General features: G+C 54.1%; 4 protein-coding genes across 4 annotated transcripts; 2 read left to right on the top strand and 2 right to left on the bottom strand.

Moving 5' to 3' along the window:
- Positions 1–9,547, top strand: HER10_EVM0006133 (cell morphogenesis protein PAG1). The gene is made up of 3 exons (XM_035475727.1): positions 1–309; positions 1,387–2,147; positions 2,231–9,547. Exons 1-3 carry the CDS (start codon positions 306–308, stop codon positions 9,236–9,238), a joined length of 7,773 nt encoding a protein of 2,590 aa, XP_035326890.1. The 5' UTR covers positions 1–305; the 3' UTR covers positions 9,239–9,547.
- A 77-nt stretch (positions 9,548–9,624) lies between these two features.
- On the bottom strand, positions 9,625–10,668 carry HER10_EVM0004839 (mitosis protein DIM1). The gene is made up of 5 exons (XM_035474470.1): positions 10,454–10,668; positions 10,233–10,365; positions 10,029–10,117; positions 9,852–9,951; positions 9,625–9,781 (listed from the first exon to the last, which is right to left on the bottom strand). Exons 1-5 carry the CDS (start codon positions 10,535–10,537, stop codon positions 9,756–9,758), a joined length of 432 nt encoding a protein of 143 aa, XP_035326811.1. The 5' UTR covers positions 10,538–10,668; the 3' UTR covers positions 9,625–9,755.
- Positions 10,669–10,976: 308 nt separating this feature from the next.
- On the top strand, positions 10,977–14,500 carry HER10_EVM0005912 (ribosome biogenesis protein Urb1; the record flags this gene model as incomplete). Its single annotated transcript, XM_035475514.1, has 2 exons — positions 10,977–11,136; positions 11,211–14,500. The coding sequence occupies 2 exons, from the start codon at positions 10,977–10,979 to the stop codon at positions 14,498–14,500; spliced, it is 3,450 nt and encodes a 1,149-aa protein (XP_035326880.1).
- A 1,098-nt stretch (positions 14,501–15,598) lies between these two features.
- Positions 15,599–17,160, bottom strand: HER10_EVM0004983 (uncharacterized protein; the record flags this gene model as incomplete). The annotated part of the gene is made up of 1 exon (XM_035474609.1): positions 15,599–17,160. Exon 1 carries the CDS (start codon positions 16,838–16,840, stop codon positions 15,599–15,601), a length of 1,242 nt encoding a protein of 413 aa, XP_035326821.1. The 5' UTR covers positions 16,841–17,160.
- Positions 17,161–18,582: the final 1,422 nt, after the last annotated feature.

Genomic DNA, 18,582 nt, shown 5'->3' with positions numbered 1-18,582 from the left:
ACTCCGTATACCCGACCTATACGGAGTAACCCCCAATCCTAATCCAATTGCCGTCTGTCCTATTCTGCCACCATTCTGGTCCGAATTTGAATTTGATCCGATCCTTTTCCTCTTCTTCCGCTGCCACGTTTATTTGGGATTGTTCATCCGTCATCCTTCGTCATCCTTCATCATCCACGCAACCCGACAAACTCACCACCACCCGATTCCGTCCATCTTCGATACTTTGTGGCGGCCACCAGCGACGGTGCACAAACCTTCGAATGCCGTAAGACCCGGATCATGGGACTCGATCCGACGCAACAATGGGTGAGTGTACACCTTTCTTTCCAATTGGCATTTCTCGCTACTGTATCTATATTCTTTCCTTGGTGCTTTTCCCCCTTCCCATTTCCCCCGCATAGCTGCGTCAAGTAAAGCCTTCATCCACATCACAACCGAAGCCAAGCATCTCGAGCTCAATTTGCTTGAGCCTTGCTTGCTTGCTTGCATTGCTCCCCAAATTTCCATCCCACCTGCCCCTACGTAGCCTTTCACCCTCGCTTGACCCTCTATTTTGCCTTTGGTGTCATGCCATGCGGCGCCGCATCGCCTTACGTACGACGTGACGGATACTCACCGACGAACGCGCTTCCCTCGTCTTCTCTTTTCGTCTCGTTTCGTCCCGTCTCTATCTCTCTCCCCCTGGCCCGCCATGAGGTAAATAGGCAAGGTTACAGATTACCTTAGTCTGGCCTGACCTTTTTTCCCGCCTTGTCTTCGTCTTCCTCGCCCCTCCTCCGACGGCTATCAAGGGTTGCTCATCGTCCCGTGCTACACCACCACCAACCACCACCATCAACGCTACCACGTCCACCGGCAACATCACCTTACCTTATTAGCAAACCACACACGCGCGCTACCCATCCGCTACACACAAAGCCAGCTCGCACGCAACACACAGACATCGGGTCCGTAAAACCCCCAGCCTCGCGCGGCTTCCCTCTGTGCGCTCTGCTCCCACCCAGGCCCAACTCGAATCAGGTCGACGACCCTGTGAATTGTGGTGCGGCTCTCCTGGCTTCCGCTGGCCGTTGGCGTTAGGTTGCTTGTGCGGCTTTGCCCTGCGTTGCTCTTCGACCCTTGGATTTTTAGCGTTGCGCCCTCCCTACCTAATCGCGGTCCCCAATCGTCCTTCTCCTGTCCCAAAGTGTACTCTCTTCGTCGCATCTATTCTCCTTCTGGTCTGCACTGGGCTCCCCCGTGTGTGCTAGACCACACATCTGTGCACCTTCAAAACGTCCAACGCATACAAACCTCCACCCCGTCTGCGTCCCTACGCGCAGTCTGCCGTTTCACAAGAGAGGGGAAGGCCTGTCACTAACCATAAGACGTCGTCTCATCTAGCTCCGTCCCAGGCGACGCTGCCCGATCTTTTACAGGACCCGCCGTTAAAGTTCTCTCCGCGATCCGTCACCACCCTCGACGAAGAAGACGAGGACGACGCCGATTGGGACCGAACCCTGCGACCCGCCGCCCTCGAACCCCATCCTCATCCTCCGCTGCCTCGCTCCGTCACCCATTCCCGCGATTCCTCCTACGAAAAGCTCTCCTCGCATCCGCTCCCTCCGATCTCTGGCTCCAACATCTCCCCTCGAACACATATCCACGCCCACGCCCAGTCTCGGACAGGAGGAGGTGGAGGCCTCGGAGGCGTTATCGAACGACTCATCGATCCCAAGAGCGCATCGTACGGTCACCATCGTCAGACCTCCATAGTTCACGGCATTCAACACTCTAGAAATGGAAGTCACGCCAGCTCGTCTTCGAGTCCTCTTAGCCCGCAGATAATTGCTGCTGCCGGCGCGGGTCTCACCCCAGAACGTCCTGATATGCACGCCGTTGGCCGTCTAGACCCGGACGCGCCTCCGGGGTTGCGCCCAGGTACCGCCATGTCTGGCACCACCGTCAACTCTGGGCCCATTGTCCCCGAAAGAACATCTTCAGCTACCGACTTTTCCAATTCCTCCGTTGCGCAGAGAAAGGTGGAACGAATGCATAGCAAGACGAGGCGCGAACACGCACACCACCACTCCCATTCTTCCAAGCACCACAGGGATGAGCAAAAGACTGTTGGAGAATACGCTTTGCATGTGCTCTTCACATCTGTAAGTTGTGAAGACCGCTTCCATCTCGCGCGGCAGAAGTGGAAAAAGAAACAAAGACATCTGATAATAATCCGTTTTTCTAGTTCATTGCGCAAGCCGAGGAGAAACTCAATGACTGCATCACAGTTCCCTTTGAACCCGAGCCGCAGGTCGAGCAGATCTGCGGCCCGGGGGTCGACCCATCCTTCGACCAGATCATTACCGCCTTGGGCCACATTGCCAGGCCGCGACCGAAACCCCTGATAGATTCCATGATGCTGTGGAGGAAGAGCAAAAGCGACGCGGCCAACGAAGCCCGAAGTCAGTTGCAGCAATCAAGGGGTGCGGCACCAGGGCCCCTCCAACGCCGGAACACCGAGCCTCTGCAGCCTCTGCCCGGGGCCATGGACAATGGTCTGACCAGCCCGCAGACTTCATTGGCCGCTAAACAAGAATTCGTGGCACACGCCGAGCGTCGTTCTACCGTTTCCATCTATATACTCTGCCGGGTGCTTCTGGAGGTCATTAGTCAAACGAGTCTCCCTTTCTTGACTCTCGAGATGGAGGAGAAGCTGGAGGGCATCATCTTTGGCCAGCTCAAGATTGCCGACACAGAGCAACTCATGGTCAGCCCACTGAAACTTGCCAACTGGAATCTCTTTTCGCAGCTCCTTGGCGTCATGAGCGACATCAACTTCAGGGGCGTCACGGAAAGGTTCCTTGGAGACCTTGAACGATCCCTCCAGGAATTGGTCGCCAAAAGTCCCACATCCCCAGCAGGTCGCGATGCCGAGGGCAAGATTGAGCTAGTCCTAGGCGGGATGAAGCATCTCAAAGTCAACATGTCACATCCGGAGGCCTGGGAACACTCGTGCGACTTCATGGTAGCTGTTGGGCGCCTGTTCCATCGCTCCCACGGCCAGCGAGTGAAAACAGCCTTCTGCCAGGTGCTTGAGACGCTTTTGCTCACTGTAGCCGCCAAAGCAACAAATCAAGACCTCGCGCATCCCAAATGGATCGAGGTGCTCGGTGCAATCGGTCCCCGCCTGGCGCAAATGTTCATCAAGCCCCGGCACTGGGGGTTCGCCTTTCCCCTGACAGCAACGCTGCTCTGCGTTTCTCCTCCCGACACATTTGGATCCCAATGGCTCCAGCTGATTCTCCCTCTTCAGCCGAAGCTCAAGGACCGCTTTACACGACCATTATGCCTCCAGGTGATTGCGAGGCTGCTGTGGACATATCTGTACCGAACAAACGATACCCTACCTAATACGAACAGAAAGCTCGACGAGGTGATGAAATTGGTTTTACCACCGACTAAGCGCAGTCTCATCGCCTCCGACTCGGCTGTCACGGAGCCGGTAATTCAAATCATCAGAATTATCGGATACAAACAGCCCGAATACTGCTTTAAGCATGTCATCTTCCCCTTGATCAACGCGGAATTATTTGTATCCAACAAAGACTTGAAGGTGGAACAGCTCGATCCGGACCGCATGGTCATTGGAATCAGAGCGTTCCTTGCCATCATGTCTGACCTAGAAAAGGCCGATGAGGGCCGACCGCCTTTCCCAAGTTCATTTCCCCCACCACCTACGATTGAACGCGGGCCTGTCTCTCCCGTAATGGCCTCACCACACCACACCGCGTCCGTGGGGCCTATTTCGACGACGCCTGGCGAGGGCGAGCAGCTTTCCCGCCCCGTCCGGACAAGTGCCCTTAGTGACATTGTCCGTGAATACTATCATAAGTTCTGCGAGATTCTCGGCAAGATCACCATCATTTGCGACAACACTTTTGGAGGCCAAGCTGTATTGGATGAGAAGTTTAGCAGTCCTGGCCCCAAGACACCGATTGCCGACACCTTCAACTTCTCACGGCGGGATGACCATCAATCTCCTGCGGATCACAAACAGGCCTTTTACGAGCTTTTACATGTTGCCGTCCAAGCGTTGCCTCGTTGTCTTTCTGTCGATATACCCTTTAACTCTTTGATCAACCTGCTTTGCACGGGAACCGCCCACGTACAGTATAATATCGCTTTCTCATCCGCTCAGTCACTCAAGGCTATAGCCCGGCAGGCCCACGCGCAGCAAGTCACCATGGGCTTCGCTCGCTTCATCTTCAACTTTGACGACCGGTACTCAACCATGTCTGATGGCGGCATGCTCGGACCAGGTCATATTGAGAGCACTCTGCGTCTATATGTTGAGCTGCTTCAAATTTGGATCGAGGAGATAAGACGAAAGACTCGAGATGCTTCTCTTGATCAACTCGAGGCGAGTGACAAACGCGGCGCAAAACTTGATCTCTCCGGCATCTGGGCAGAGGTTGACCAGGCAGAAGCACATGGCTTGTTCTTCCTCTGCTCGCAGTCTCGGAGAGTACGCTACTTTGCCATTACCGTCCTCCGGCTTATCAACGATTTCGACAAGGCGCTCCAGAACCAAGACAAGGATACCCTGAGAGTTATTGACATCTTGGAGAATGATTCGATGCAAGTAATGAACTTTAAGGATGAAGGCCTCTCCGTCGCTGAGAGGAGCAGGCTCCAGAGGGGCATGCAAAACAGTAACATTCGAGGTGCCCTAGTGGAGTTGTGTACCAGTGATGTCTCGTATGACACGACTTTGTGGTTCAAGCTCTTCCCCAATCTCATCCGTATCGCGTACGAAAAGTGCCCCTTTACAGTCACCATTGGCCGGGACCTGATCTGCAACCGAATTCTGCAGATGTACAAAGCTATCGTGCTTTTGTCGGAGCCATCCAGGGGCTTGTACTACGGATCAGATCCCGGGAGCGCCCGCGTCGCCGGTAGGACACCGACAACGCAGCCGGAAATCCTCGTGGAACAATGGAAACTCTACTTGATATTCGCTTGTACTACTCTGGCCGACCCAGGAAGCGTCGTGGCTGCCAATCCTCAAGCCGCACAGCATAGCCGAAAGACGTCCAAGCCTGGCTCTGCGGACAAGATTGTCTCAGCCAGAGTCCTCTTCAAGTATCTCATACCCCTCCTGTCAGTCTCATCGGCATCGGTCAGGGACGCTGTGGTACTTGCCATGGGCTCTATCAACATCCACATCTACCGCACACTCCTCGAAGAGCTGGCAGGGCAAGTTTCACGTTGCAACGACGAAGCTCGCGCCCGCATTCATCAGCGTACCAATAGCAGTCCAAGACGCAACCGAAAGATGGATCTTTTGAGGACTGAGATCACTCATGTTTACAAGCTTACCTGCCATTTCCTCAAAATCGAAGACGTCTACAACGACCAGTGGGTTCTCACTAATCTCGTCACCTACACCAAGGACCTCAAGCTCTTCCTCATGGACGGCGAAGTTCAGATGGACTGGGAGTTTCAGAAACTCAGGCGGCATTACTGCGGCCTGACGGAGGAACTCTTCGAAGGAATCAACAGAACCAAGGATCCTTCTCGATGGATGACGTTTGAGTCCCGAAAGTCCGCGTTTTCTTTGATGGAGGATTGGTGCGGCTTCTCGCCAAATCAGACGCAAATCCGAGTCCGAGAAGATACTATGCGACAATCCCTGATCGACCAACAGTCACTCGGCGAACGAGGCACGGTCACAGCGGCCATGGAGATTGAGAAGCGCAACCTTCGTACCGCAGCTCTCAGTGCCATGGCTGCACTCTGTGGAGGACCGATGAGCATCACCACCGAGAGTGGCGCCACGCTTTCGTTCGACATTCGAAGAATGCTAGCTTGGATCGAGGCCATCTTCAATTCGGGAAGCGACCGGATGAACGTTATCGGCCGCCGAGCCTTGCAGAACTTGATCATCCATAACCAGGAATTGCCCTATCTCCTGGAGCACTGCATAGCTCGATGCTACTTGTCCGATGTTCCCAAGGTCCAGGAGAGCTATTTCGCCGTCGTCACTAAGGTTTTGCTTGAGCACCTTGATTATACGTGCCCATTCTGGAAATTGCTCGGGCTCTGCCTCTTCACTCTCGGCAACGACGAAAGTGAAATCAGATCAAAGTCTGCCCGTCTGATGAGGTCTCTGGAAGAGAGACAGCAGCCAGGACGCACTTCCAAGATTCAGGACTACGACATAAGCATTTCCGACAAGACAAAGGCAGTCTACAAGCTTGCGCAGTTTGAAATCTCGAAACGACTTGCCAAACAGCATACCGAGCTAGCGTTCCATATCTTCTCCGAGTTCACCCTATACTTCAAGGACCTCCAGCCTGCCTCGCAGCGGAATGTTGTTGCCGTCATATTACCCTGGATTCAGTCGATTGAGCTGAGGGTCGATCCCAATGGTGGTCCTATTGCCCAGTCGTACGTACTGCTGGCCAACTTATTAGAGATCACCATCAAGTCGAGCGGTGCTCTACACAACGAGGTTCAAGCTTTATGGCAAGCTCTTGCCACCGGCCCGTATCCCGGAAACGTGCGGCTAATCCTCGACTTCATAATTTCTCTCTGCCTCGAGAGACGGGAGCAAAACTTTGTCGAGTACGCCAAGCAGATTGTGGTCTTCCTCTCGAGCACCACGAGCACCCCCGGCATGAAGGTTGTCGAGTTCCTTCTGATGCAGATCACTCCCAAGGCAATGGTTCCGAACGAAAAGAAGGACGCCATGCCGCCGCCGCCCGACATTGGCCTGCTTCCTTACTGTGCAGACCTGGGAGAAGCGCTCCCCGTGGGTACGAAGCAAGCTGGCTTCTCCCTCGGACAGCTTTCTCTCATCTTACTTGTTGACCTCATGGTCTCCCCTGTACACCTCACACCTGAGAACGTGCCGGTGCTACTTCAGGTGGTCACTGTGCTATGGGATCACTACACTCCTCTCGTCCAAGAGCAAGCTAGAGAAATGCTGGTCCATCTCATCCATGAGCTTGTCATTTCTCAACTGGATGACGAGACGGAGCTTACGGCTAGAGCGTCGATTGAAGACCTCATTGATCTGATCCGCCGCCATGATCGTTCAGTCGTCTGGGGCTACGAAGACAGCAACGGCAAGGCCGACGACCACGACAACAAGGTCCCTCCAAGCATGGAGTTCTTGACAGCCGAGGTTGTTAAGACGTTTGAACTCACCTATCCCGGCATCAAAGATCAATGGGGCAGGCTGTCCCTGACATGGGCAACCTCATGCCCTGTCAGGCATCTCGCGTGTCGCTCGTTCCAGATTTTCCGCTGCATCCTTACGTCACTCGACCAGTTCATGCTGGGCGATATGCTCGCCCGCTTATCGAACACTGTTGCAGACGAAGACACTGAGATCCAAACGTTTGCCATGGAGATTCTCACCACGTTGAAGACGCTCATTCTCAAGCTCGATGCAGACAAGCTACTTACATTTCCTCAGTTGTTCTGGACAACATGTGCTTGCTTAGAGTCCATCAATGAGCGCGAGTACTTAGAGGCTGTGGAGATGCTCAATGAGTTTCTGACAAAGGTTGACTTTAGGTCGCCCAATGTCCGTAGGTTGTTGCTCGACGGCCAGCCTTCGAGATGGGACGGCGCCTGGGAGGGCCTCCAGTCTTTGCTCTACAAGGGGTTGAGATCATCCATCTGTATGGAGGCCACGCTCACCACTCTGGACAAGGTGGTTCAACTGCCCAGTGACGGCCTCATTGGCGACGATAGTCGACTTTTCTTCGCGATTCTGGCAAACTTCCCCCGTTTCTTGCACGAGATGGAAGAGGATGAGCCTAGTGAGAAAGTTTTGCAATCCGCCGAGATCCTGTGCACTGTTTGCGAGGCCCACGGTTACGGCAACGTCGCTGAAGTGCTTCAGGAATACGTCAGCTTCAAGTACCAGGGCAACAACAGAGAGTTCCAAAGCCGCCTGTTCGCCTCTCTACAGGATCACTTCCTCCCCAACCTTGACTTCAAGATGGTTATTTTTCTCATGGGTCTCCTGACGAATTCTACAGCGTGGGTGAAGCTGAAGACCATGAACGTCTTGAGCATCGTCATCCCCGAGATTGACATGCGGAAGCCCGAACTAGCTGGCCATGGTTCCGATCTCATCTCTCCTCTTTTGCGTCTGTTGCAGACCGAGTTCTGCATGGAGGCACTCGAGGTCTTGGACAACATCATGACAATGTCGGGCAGCGCCATGGACAAGCAGCACCTGCGGATGAGCATGACTCGCTCTACCTCCAAGACGATACGCAAAGAATACGAGAGGACTGTCAGTTTGTTTGGCATCCCAGAGGCTTCTGGGTGGGCCATCCCAATTCCTGCTAGGAAGACCGATCTCACTCGCGCCAACATCCACGCCGCATTCTACATGTGCCAGGCCGCGGAAGGAATCCTGACGGAAGCCACGCCCACGCCCGATGTCGAGTTCCACAACGACGACTTCCCGTACAGCTACTTCCAGATGCCCGACCGGACCGAGACGATGATGTCGGACGAAGGCCGCGGAGACGGACACCTCGGCGACCTCGTGACCAAGCTGGACAGCCTCGACGATTTCTTTGACGACCTCGGCTCGAGTCCACCCAGCGACGGCCGCTCGTCGAGGACCATCACCGAGTTCTCACCGGACAGCTTCGAGTCCGGAGCGCAGTTGTATGATGAGCAAATCCTGCCAATCCTGCATCAGGCTTCCAACAACAGCACGTTCCAGAATGGGTTTACTGACAGGCCACCAGCTACGGCAAGGGATCCGAGCTCCAACACGATGAATCCTGGAGCTTTTAGCGCGTCGGCATCGGGCAGCGGCGGCCTGGGAGGAGGACTAGGAGGAGGGCCAGGAGGCTCCTCCTCGCGGCCCGGTCTCCACTACCGGTCCATCACGTCGCCGTCGGCGCCGGCATCGTATCAGCCGCACATTAGCGAGTTCACATCAGACGACGAGTTCCCCGAAGACGTCTTCTCCGACGCGGACGACGAGCGACCGAACACGGGCCACGGCGGCGAGGGTTCCTTTTCGCTGGAGAACATGATTAAGCCGCTCGCGCAGAGCACTCGGTCTCGAATGCGCCGTCTGACGGGTGGCAGGTCACGCGAGAACGACCGACAGCAGGAGCTTTTCCGAGCCGAACGGGCCGTCGCGGCACAGCAGGTTCCCAAGGTGCCGACCAACTTTTTGACAAAGATGCCGCCGCAGGGGGAGATGCTCTAAGCGGGATTGAGAAGGCGCATCACGTTATCGTTCGAGTCAAATAGTTGTCTATTTATCTGCATCATGTATAAAAAACACTAGTCTACTTGGCCCGATGGGGGAGATGGTGCAGGTTCACAGAGCACGGCGTATCAGATACTTCCCGTCACACTGATTGGTAGAGAGGCGCATATAAACGAACTTACGTATCATCGTATCACGAAGAAAGATGGGTAGAGAGACGGGCATAGAAGAAGGAGGAGGAGAAGAAGGGGGGCCAACGTACCTCACCTAATAATGTAAACAAAAATAAAATAAGAAATTCACACGTAAGAAGAAAAAGGTTCTTTGGAATCACAGCATTAGCATCTTCTGGTTCAATGTGACGAAAAAAGTTTCTTGATTGTGTGAGACCAACCCTAGAGCGTTTCCCGAGTCTGATGATATATCTCTTCCAAAGCATAAGATGAAGCCGACGGCCGCTGGATGTGAGTGCGGATGCGAGGTGCGTAAAGGGGGTTGGTAGGTAGGTAGGTATCTAGTATCGGTGTCTGGTGGAGTAATCTGCGCGAGAGGATTGCGGTCAGCGAGAGTGGCAGGGGAAGAAGAGAGAGAGTTGAAAAGAGAAGCCTACCCTTTGGACTGACGACGAGACCGCGGCCCTTTTTGGCGCCGCGGTAGACCGTCTCGATGATGTCTATGAGTTCTTGTTTGTCTTCCAGCACCCAGTTGAGCTATTGAGAAGAAAAGAGGTATCTTATTAGTTCGTTGCTTAGGTGGGCGCATCGCGAGGAGGAAGGGTTTGCATTACCTTGTTGTTGTTACCCGTTCCGAAATCAACCATCATGTGTTTATTCCGGAAGAAGAACATGATTGTGCAGGGGTCATAGAGTTCGTACACTGCCAGGTAGACGAATGTTAGCATCTATCAGTCTGGAGAGGGTGTATGTGTTTTTCGTAGGTTGTCGGTTTTGCCTAGGCAGTGGTGGGGTTGGTGGAAGGAGACAAGACGTACTCTGGTTGAAGTCGGGCACCTGGTCGATGTCGCAGACGTAGATGGAGGCAAAGTTCTTGACGCGGTCTGAGATGCGGTAGAGGACTTCGTCTTGTTTCATGCAGTCGCGGTCTGCGTCTCTTCCGAAGCGGATCTGTTGTTTGTGAAGAGGAGTTTTGTTAGTCGGGCTTTTCAATGCGTGTGTAGAGGGTGCGCCCGGTGCCTGGTTGTGAAGAACTTACGACGACGAGGCGCTCTTCTTCGGAGAGGATGGCTTGGTCGACGTGCCAACCGCTGTTGAGATGGGGGATGACGATAGAACCCATTGTGAAGGTGTGTGTTGTAGGTATGTGGGCTGTATTTTGCGACTGTTTAAGGGTGTGTTGAAGGATCGCGTCGGTACGGAAGGCTTCGGTAGCGTCGTGAGATGGTTGCGATGGATGCGATGGAATCGTTTGGTTTTCTCGAAGCTGGCGGGGGAAGTTTATTTGGAACCTGAACTTCCAGCAACTGGTCGGCGAAATGTCATTGCGGGTCCCCCCTGCTAAGGTACCCCCAATCCGCCCCTCCAGATCCCCGCGCTAAACCTGAAAAGAAAAGACGACAAGAGCGGTCTACACGGCAGAACTTTTTATTTCTTGGATGGTATCCACCGCTGTATTCCGCATGGAGGATTTCTTGGGAAAGATGCAGTGGACGAGTCCGCTCACTTAGGACAACCCTCTTTTGTTGTGTTTTCAATTTTTTCAGACAAGATACCCCAAAATGCCTAAACGCCCATCGCGTGGAGGATTTGAGGGCGCAGATGCGTCGCGGAAGAGGCAGAAGGTCGTGCATGAGGCGCCGACTTTCGAAGAGGTTGCTTCTGCGCGGCATCTGCAGCAGCTTTTGACCTTTGAGCAGGACCAGAAGCGAGCGCGGCATGGTAAGCGCATCATTTCTTACTGGCATACCGGTCAATTGGGAAGCATAAGACTGACATATTCGTCTCTTCACCAGGCATCCAATCCCTCAAAGTCTTCCTCGACGGCTTCAATTCCGGCACTGGCGACAACGACGCCCGCTTTGCCCTCCTCAGAGAGTACCTCGAGGCCTCCCGGCCGCGCGACAGCACCGGCGACGACGCCGTCTACCTCTCCGACGTGATGGAGACCTGGTCCTACGGCGCGCAGGTCAACAACGAGGCCATGATGTCCGCCGTGCCCGCCGTGCTGGCCCTGCTCCTCCAGGTTGTCTCGCAGTCCCTCCAGCTCCTGCCCCACGCCCTCGACATCGCCCGTACACTGCTGCAGGAGCGCCAGCTGAAGCTCATTGCAAAGTGTCTTTCGGCGCCTAAGGGTAGCGGCTACGTCATATCGCCGACGCTGCGGCTGATGCGCGAGCTCGTGACGCTGGATGGCGGCACGCTCGCGAGGAGGGTTTTCCGGGCACGGGACCACACATTTGCGAGCTTTGCAAGAAACTTGGAGATCCGGCACCTCGGTGCGGACGGCGAGAGGGGGGGCGGCGCGGTGGAGGACCCGTCTAAGCCGTCGGTGCGGACGAATGCCATCAAGCTGTTCTTGAGCTGCCTCAAGTTCTTGCCGTCGGAGGCCAAGAAGGAGCTGCTGATGCTCAAAGAGGTGTTTTCACACCTGACCTTCTTGATCAAGGACGACCCGCCATTCTTGATCGTCGAGCTGCTGGCTGCGCTGAAGAAGAGCGTGCTCTTGGACGAGAAGCTGCCTCGCGAGGTCAAGTTCAGGACCTTCAACACAAAGACTCTGGATCGGCTGGCGGGACTATACACGTACAGACACGATGTCGAGGAAGACGACCAGCCTTCGGTCAGGGAATCTGTTCACGAGTTTTTGCTCTACACCTGCACAACACCGGGAGCGGGCGTGCTGTACTCTGGAACGGGGTTGTACCCCAAGGAGCTCGAGGACGAGGCGGCGCAGGACGTCAAGAGCTTGGACGACTACGCCCTGGAGCGCGTAGCGTGGATGGACAAGTACAAGGACGACATCGCCGTCGCAAATTTTGTGCTCTCCGAGTTTATACAAAAGCTGCGTCCGTGGTCGAGTCTGAAGCACAGCGAGCTCATCGTCGCCATCTTCCAGTCGGCGCCCGAGCTGGTCGCCAGTTACTTTATCAACAACAAGTCTTTCACTTTTGAGCCGAAACTATCCATGACGTGGATCGGGTACGCCGCGTTCCTCTTCAACACGGTCAACCTCCCGCTGCCGCCGCACTACGGTCCCACGACGGGCTACCGCCGCGTGCCCCCGCCGACATCCATCCTTCTCGACAACATCCTGCCGCTCCCGCTCAAACAGCGCGACCTGGTAAGGTGTCTCTCGTCAAAGTCTACCCTGGTCTCCTTCTTTGCCGTTCGGATCCTCGTCCTTGCTCTCCAGAAGCTCCAGGTCGCGTTGAAGATGCACCGCGAGGCGGCCGAGTCGTCAAAATCGACCTGGGAGACGGCGAGCCGTAAGCTCATTGACGAGTTTTGCCAAAAGATTCCCGATATGAAGGAGGTGACAAAGTGCTACAAGGCCATGGCGGAGGAGAATGTCCTTCAGCGTGAGGCGGCCAGCAGGCTGCTGCTGCTGTATTACGAGGTCATTCCACAGGTCGCGCTGCGTGCCAACTTTGACGTCTCGCCGTTCCTAGTCAACTCGCTTACGCGCCTCGACAGTCGCGCGGACGAGCCGCAGAACCAGGCGCTTGCTCTTATGGAGTTGGAGAACTTGATTGCCATTGCTGGATACTCGCCCGGTATGCGGTGGTTTGCCAAGACGGAGGGTCTCGCGGCGTCGCCGTTTGTCGCGCTGCTCAAGTTCTACGTCGAGGCTGCCCAGGGACGACCAAAGTTGAAGGAGGTGCTCGAGTCCGTCGCTGTGCAGCACCAGCTGGTGTTGCAGAAGACCGGCCTCGTCCCTCTCCTCTGCGCCGCGCGGGAGTTGAAGAAGAGCGGCAAGTCGAGGAATCCGGATCTCATCTGGGAGTTTGTCGATAACTGCGCTGGAAGATGCGCCGCTTCGCCCCTGAAGTACGTGGACCTGATGCAGGAAAGTGCCACTCAAGGCGGTGATGAGGTGTTCTCCAGCTTGCTCTTGGCTACGATGGTTGAGCAGCTGTCATTTGTTGCCGACAAGGCCACCGATAAGAAGGACCTGGAGCTTCTGTCCAAGTTCCTTACGGTGCTCCTGAGTTGCGCGCAGACTAAGGGGGAGACCAAGGCCGTCATTGGTGCGTTTGCCAAGAAGATGACCGAGGTCTTGGGAGACCGCGCTTCGGCCGTTATCCCGAAGACTGACAAGGCTTTGCTCAATGGCGAGCCTAGGGATGAGGCTACGGTGGCGGACGATGCTGGCTCCCAATTGCAAAGGCAAAACACGAGCGCCAATGACGAAGAGATGGATAAGCATTCGCTGGAGGTTATCCTCGACGTCTCTTACGAGCTTGACGACGATAACTCTGCCCTTCTGAAGTGGAACTCCAAATCAGTAGAGGACCTCGTTGACGAGGGCTACGCCGCGGCGCTCATCCGCTTGCTCTGGTCAGAGCACGGCAGTATCCGCCAGGAAGCCCTCACCAACATCCTCAAGATGGCAGCCAAGTTCAAGGAGTCCAACTATGAAGAAAAGGACCAAATCTGGCTCCTCCTTTCAGAGCTGGCAGAATCCTCCCGCGCCCTCGTGACCCGTGGCCCCGTCGCCTCGCCCCTCGTCTCCTTCGCCATCGCCTCCCTCGAGGTCCTCAAGAACCCACTGCACTGCCTCTACGCCAAGGTGAACAGCTTCCTCACGCGCGGTCCCGTGTGGCAGCACGACAAGGTGCCCCTCGCGCACGACATCCTCCACGGCGCGCCGTCCGAGGACGATCGGTACTATACCGAGGTGAGCTGGCTGCTGGCGTACCTGCTGGACGGCCTGCGGACGCCGGCGGACCTGGCCGTGTACCATCAGAAGAAGTGGTTCGAGAAGATTTTCGCGCTGGCGGGGAACCCGTATATGCGGGCGAATTTGAGGACGAGGATCTTGAGGATCTTGTGGCGGGCGACGTGTATCGAGGGCGGGAGCACGACGTTGGCGACGAGGTTTGGGATTGTGAGTTGGTTGGAGGTGCAGGAGGCCCGGTGTGGCGGCGGCAGCGGCAGCGATGGCGTTGGAAAGGTTGATGCTGATACCAGGGAGACGAAGCAGTTGTACCGCGCTTTGAGGAGGCGGGTTTGGGAGACTTGTGATCAGGAGAGGGTTGGGGAATGGAGCCGGAAGGCCGTTCCCTTGGGTTTGGAGGGTTGAAGACGAAAGGAAGGGAGATTCAAAAAGTAAAACAGGATGGCGCTGGTGTAGTATCACGTAATGTACAAATCGAGAAAGGAGGAAAAAATCGGAGTCGGGTCAGAGACATTTAGAATATACTCCTCATCAGTGTGTGTACATATCACAACACATATTTCAAACTAGCTGTTGAGCTGAATTATGGTGATGTCTGATTGTATGTCTTTGGGTGATACTAGGACTCGGATGGAGTGAGCTCACCATATGGATATCAGCAATATTTCGGGAGATAGAAAGATAGCCCAGGACTGCAAAATCGCAGGAGAAAAGCGCTGGAATATCGACTACGTAGCTTGGCCAGGGAAGTCAGCAAATCGTCTATAATTGCTGATATGGAGAACATGCCCCTACAATCAGCCGTTGAACATGAAGTGAACTCATAGAAAGTTGCGAGAGGGGCATGTTCCAACTAGATCATTTCTGTTACCAATCTTCAAGAAGAGAGGCTGTCGACAATCAAATTGTTTCTGGAGAAAGAGGCTGTCTGGTAATTGTGAGGTATTCAGATTAAAAAAGGGGTTTGCATTCCGTTTCGAAGGGATTCAATCAGGATTCCCTTCTTCTAGATTACTTGATTTCTTTTTGATTAGATAGAGGACCAGGACTCGTAAGTCAAGTAGCTCCCTAGAATATCAAATCTACTTCCCGCATGCTTTAGTTGTCGTTATCGTCGGGTTTTGGTCGGGACTACAAACTAGTAGTGCTTATGTCGCTCACACTACTCGGGATATATGTGCTAGTTGATTTAGTTGAGATGACCATTTGCTATTAGACTACCGGACTAGGATAGTAGATAGACAAAATTTGTCTTCAAAGTCTCGAGATACTTGATCGAGGCAGACTGACGTTCAGATAACGCACCATAGGTGGAAACTCTTGATGTAACTTGGTATATGTATTTTCAAGATACACAAAGAACAGGTTTGGTGTTGGTACGCAGGTCTATTTCTATTTCTATAACCTCGTCTCTGATATATATACCCGTCAACATAATCTCCGAACATATGTGTAGCATCGTTCCAGGGTAGACGGTTTGCAGCTCTATTCCTGTTGCTGGCTTCACTGCAACTCTTCCTCGCATCTTCTACACCCACACTCGAACCCCCAATTCCTCTTCAACGTCGAAACCCTCTTCTCTCTCGACCACTTCTTCTCCTCCCCTCCCAAGTACGTGATGCACATCTCCTCTCCCTTGCCGATATCCCGCCCCGCCCGAAACTCCCACACCCTGCCCTCCCTCCTCTTCTCGATGTTCGGCCCGCACGAGTGGTTCCAGTAGCTCGCGGCGGGCCAGCACCCGTAGCCAAACAGCTCGGACCCTTCGTCCTCGAGGGACCGGATGCCGAACGCGTTGTGGTTGTCGCGCGAGGAGATGAGGAAGAGGGACTCGGGGGTGACGAGGGAGAGTAAGGGTACAGGTAGGACGGCGAGCAGCTGCAGGTAGGTGGCGGTGAAGGCGTGCAGGTCGGCCGTGTTGATGTAGGGCGTCGAGTCCACGGCGAGGGAGAGGACGTGTTCCCAGCGTTTTGGGTGGTTGTAGAGCGCCACGAGGCTGCCGACGCAAAAGTTCATGACGTCTGGCTCGATGGGCTGCTGGAGGGCCTTTTGGAGGGCTTTGCGGTGTTGTTTTGTGATCGGGACGCCGTTGTTGCTGCCGTTGTCTGTCGACGATTCCGCTGTCCTTAATGTGCGAATCAGATCCGCCTGTCCCTTGGTCGCCTGCCACGCCTGCGTGATCTCCTCGGCTGCGGGCTTTGGCTTGGTGATATCCACCATCTCGTCCCTCGCCTTACCGCCGCCGTTGTTGCTGCCCCCATTGTTCTTCTTCTTGTTGACCAGCGTACTTACCTCGGTCCAAGCCTGGACACCTACCTCGCCAGTCTCGCGCCGCCACGTTTCCCGACAGTCACCGGAGCAAAAGGCGAAGCCGACAGTCTGATCACGGATGGGCAGGTCTCTGCCGTAGTCGTACGCAAAACACTGTCCGCAGACCTCGCGCCTGTACTCCCGCAGGAGGACGGAGAGCGTGAGGTCGTCGGAGCGCCAGAGCAAGGTGCCGGCGGCGACGTCGCGTGTGGCGAATACGGCGCGGCCGGCTGTGGGCGTGTCACGGATCTCAAAGAGGGAGGAGACGGGGCAGCCTGAGACAAAGGGCTTATCGTCCGAGGCGCCCTTCACTGCCAGAGACGAGGGAGCGGACGAGATGGAAGACGGTCTCGAGAGACTCGAGGCTGGGTAACTCGTCAGTAGAGTCTCAGTGTCGCTATCGACATGGTTCATCGTGGGCGGTTGCATGTTCATCGTGAGCTGAGTTCTTCGTGTGAGAGTCGTGATAGGGGTCAGTCTCGTTTCTTTTGTGACTTTGAGCTTTGAATGGTGTTTTTTCTTGTTTTCTGTTCAAAAATCGCCTGCGTCGCTTTGAGCTTAGACAATTGAGTGGTTGTAAGCAGTCAAGGCTCCTCGGAGGAGTTTATGGAATGATAGCAAGTTGTGAACTGGATGTCGATGTTCAACTTTGTAAAGAGCGTATACTACTGATGGAATTATGATTTTGAGTAATAGCCATGCTGTAGTTTAGTCTTTTGAGGTAAACTTTTGAAGCCAAGAGGGGTTGAATATGAGATCAAAGAGGAAAAAAATAAAGAAAAAAAAAAAAGTCCCATGAGGTAGGTAGCAGAGGGGTGAAGCTTTTAAATGTCGTGGGTGGGCCCGACCCTTAGACCCCTAGATTGACAAGTTCGGACTAGTGTGAGGCGATTTAATCTAAAGATAAGCGAATGACAGCGAGAATGTGTTGCATGCGGACGGGGGAAAACAAGTCTCCTGCCCTTTCGAGGGTTTTGCTTGGATGAAGTTGCAAAAGGGCGAACTGCAGTGAGGAATATAAGAGGCGGTGAAGTGTGGTTGTAAGTGAACACCAAAAATAAGCTGCAAACTTGCGAGATTATGTGTGTCGCACAAGAACCACTAATGCCACAGCAGATCAAGTGAGGATGGAATTCTCACAAGTAGCTTGAAACCAGATGGAATAGGATGAATTTAGGATTGGGACTAGGCTCGAAAAGAAGAGGGAATGAGTTCCCGTCAGTCGTGAAACCGTGTGTCTTTTCCCGCTTTTGCTGGCCCAGGGACTCGACCTTTTGTGAGAAGAATTGTGTAGACGCTGATAGGCTGAGCCATACTTGGCTCTCAAGTGTTCAACTTTGTAACTTGCCATGGCATCCACCCGCAGATTCCGAAAATTGTCTGGATTGATGTGCTCTGTGAGTTGGTCGCGCAAGTCGTGGTTTGGAAGGCTCGATGGACAGGAAATGTCCAAAGTTCCAAGACGAAGGATGTAACGCTGAATGTTAAGGTAAACAGCATTCAGATCTCGGTTAAGCTCTAGGAAGGAGATGGTGGGGCGGAAGTGTGCGATTGTTTCCCCCCATCTCGCAGAGAGAAGGAGGTACGTACCCGCAACTTGGACAGTCTCCTGGTCCGGGCTTTTTTAAGGTCAAGAATCCCACAGCATGGGTCTTTGGAGGCAGATCATTTGAACAAGCAGTAGAGAAACATAGACATGCCTTTGTATATGTGAGTCGATCGAGTAGAGTTTCGAGTCTCTATTGCTATAGACACCATAAGGAGATGTCGAGTTTATGTCCAATGCCTTGATACAGGGTGTCACACGCTAAGCGAGTTATTAGGTACGCAGTAATAGTATGGCTCGGTGGAGGGAGTTACTCAAGGTGAACAAATGGGTTGACCTAAGGTGAGCCCAGGTACAGGGGTGAGGGGTTGGTTGCATTTGCCTCTTTGCCTCGAGATGGCAGGGGCCAGGAGAGCCTGGGAGGGAAGCAGGCACGCCAACGCCGCACGCAGGAAGGAGGGGAAAGTAAGAGAGGTGAAGCGCCAAGGGTCGGCACGAATACGTACCTGATTTTTGACTCCAATGCTCTTTCCATGAAATGGAACCTGGAATTCATTGACAAGTTGACGAGCCTGCCTCCCTCTTCAGAATAAGTAGGTAGGTAAATACATCAATAGGTACCTTACCACAC

The sequence above is a fragment of the Colletotrichum scovillei genome (assembly GCF_011075155.1).
Source record: "Colletotrichum scovillei strain TJNH1 chromosome Unknown Contig00011, whole genome shotgun sequence".
In the NCBI taxonomy this organism is placed as follows: domain Eukaryota; kingdom Fungi; phylum Ascomycota; class Sordariomycetes; order Glomerellales; family Glomerellaceae; genus Colletotrichum; species Colletotrichum scovillei.
This window is presented reverse-complemented; position numbering and strand designations above follow the sequence as displayed.

Excerpts from the sequence above, each read along its gene's own strand:
- HER10_EVM0006133 (XM_035475727.1), top strand. Across the intron at positions 2,148-2,230 it reads TGCATGTGCTCTTCACATCT|TTCATTGCGCAAGCCGAGGA; the intron begins GTAAGTTGTGAA and ends CCGTTTTTCTAG.
- HER10_EVM0004839 (XM_035474470.1), bottom strand. The coding sequence starts at position 10,537 with ATGGGTTCTATCGTCATCCCCCATCTCAACAGCGGTTGGCACGTCGAC. Across the intron at positions 10,366-10,453 it reads AAGAAGAGCGCCTCGTCGTC|ATCCGCTTCGGAAGAGACGC; the intron begins GTAAGTTCTTCA and ends CACAAACAACAG. Across the intron at positions 9,782-9,851 it reads TCTCGTCGTCAGTCCAAAGG|ATTACTCCACCAGACACCGA; the intron begins GTAGGCTTCTCT and ends CCTCTCGCGCAG.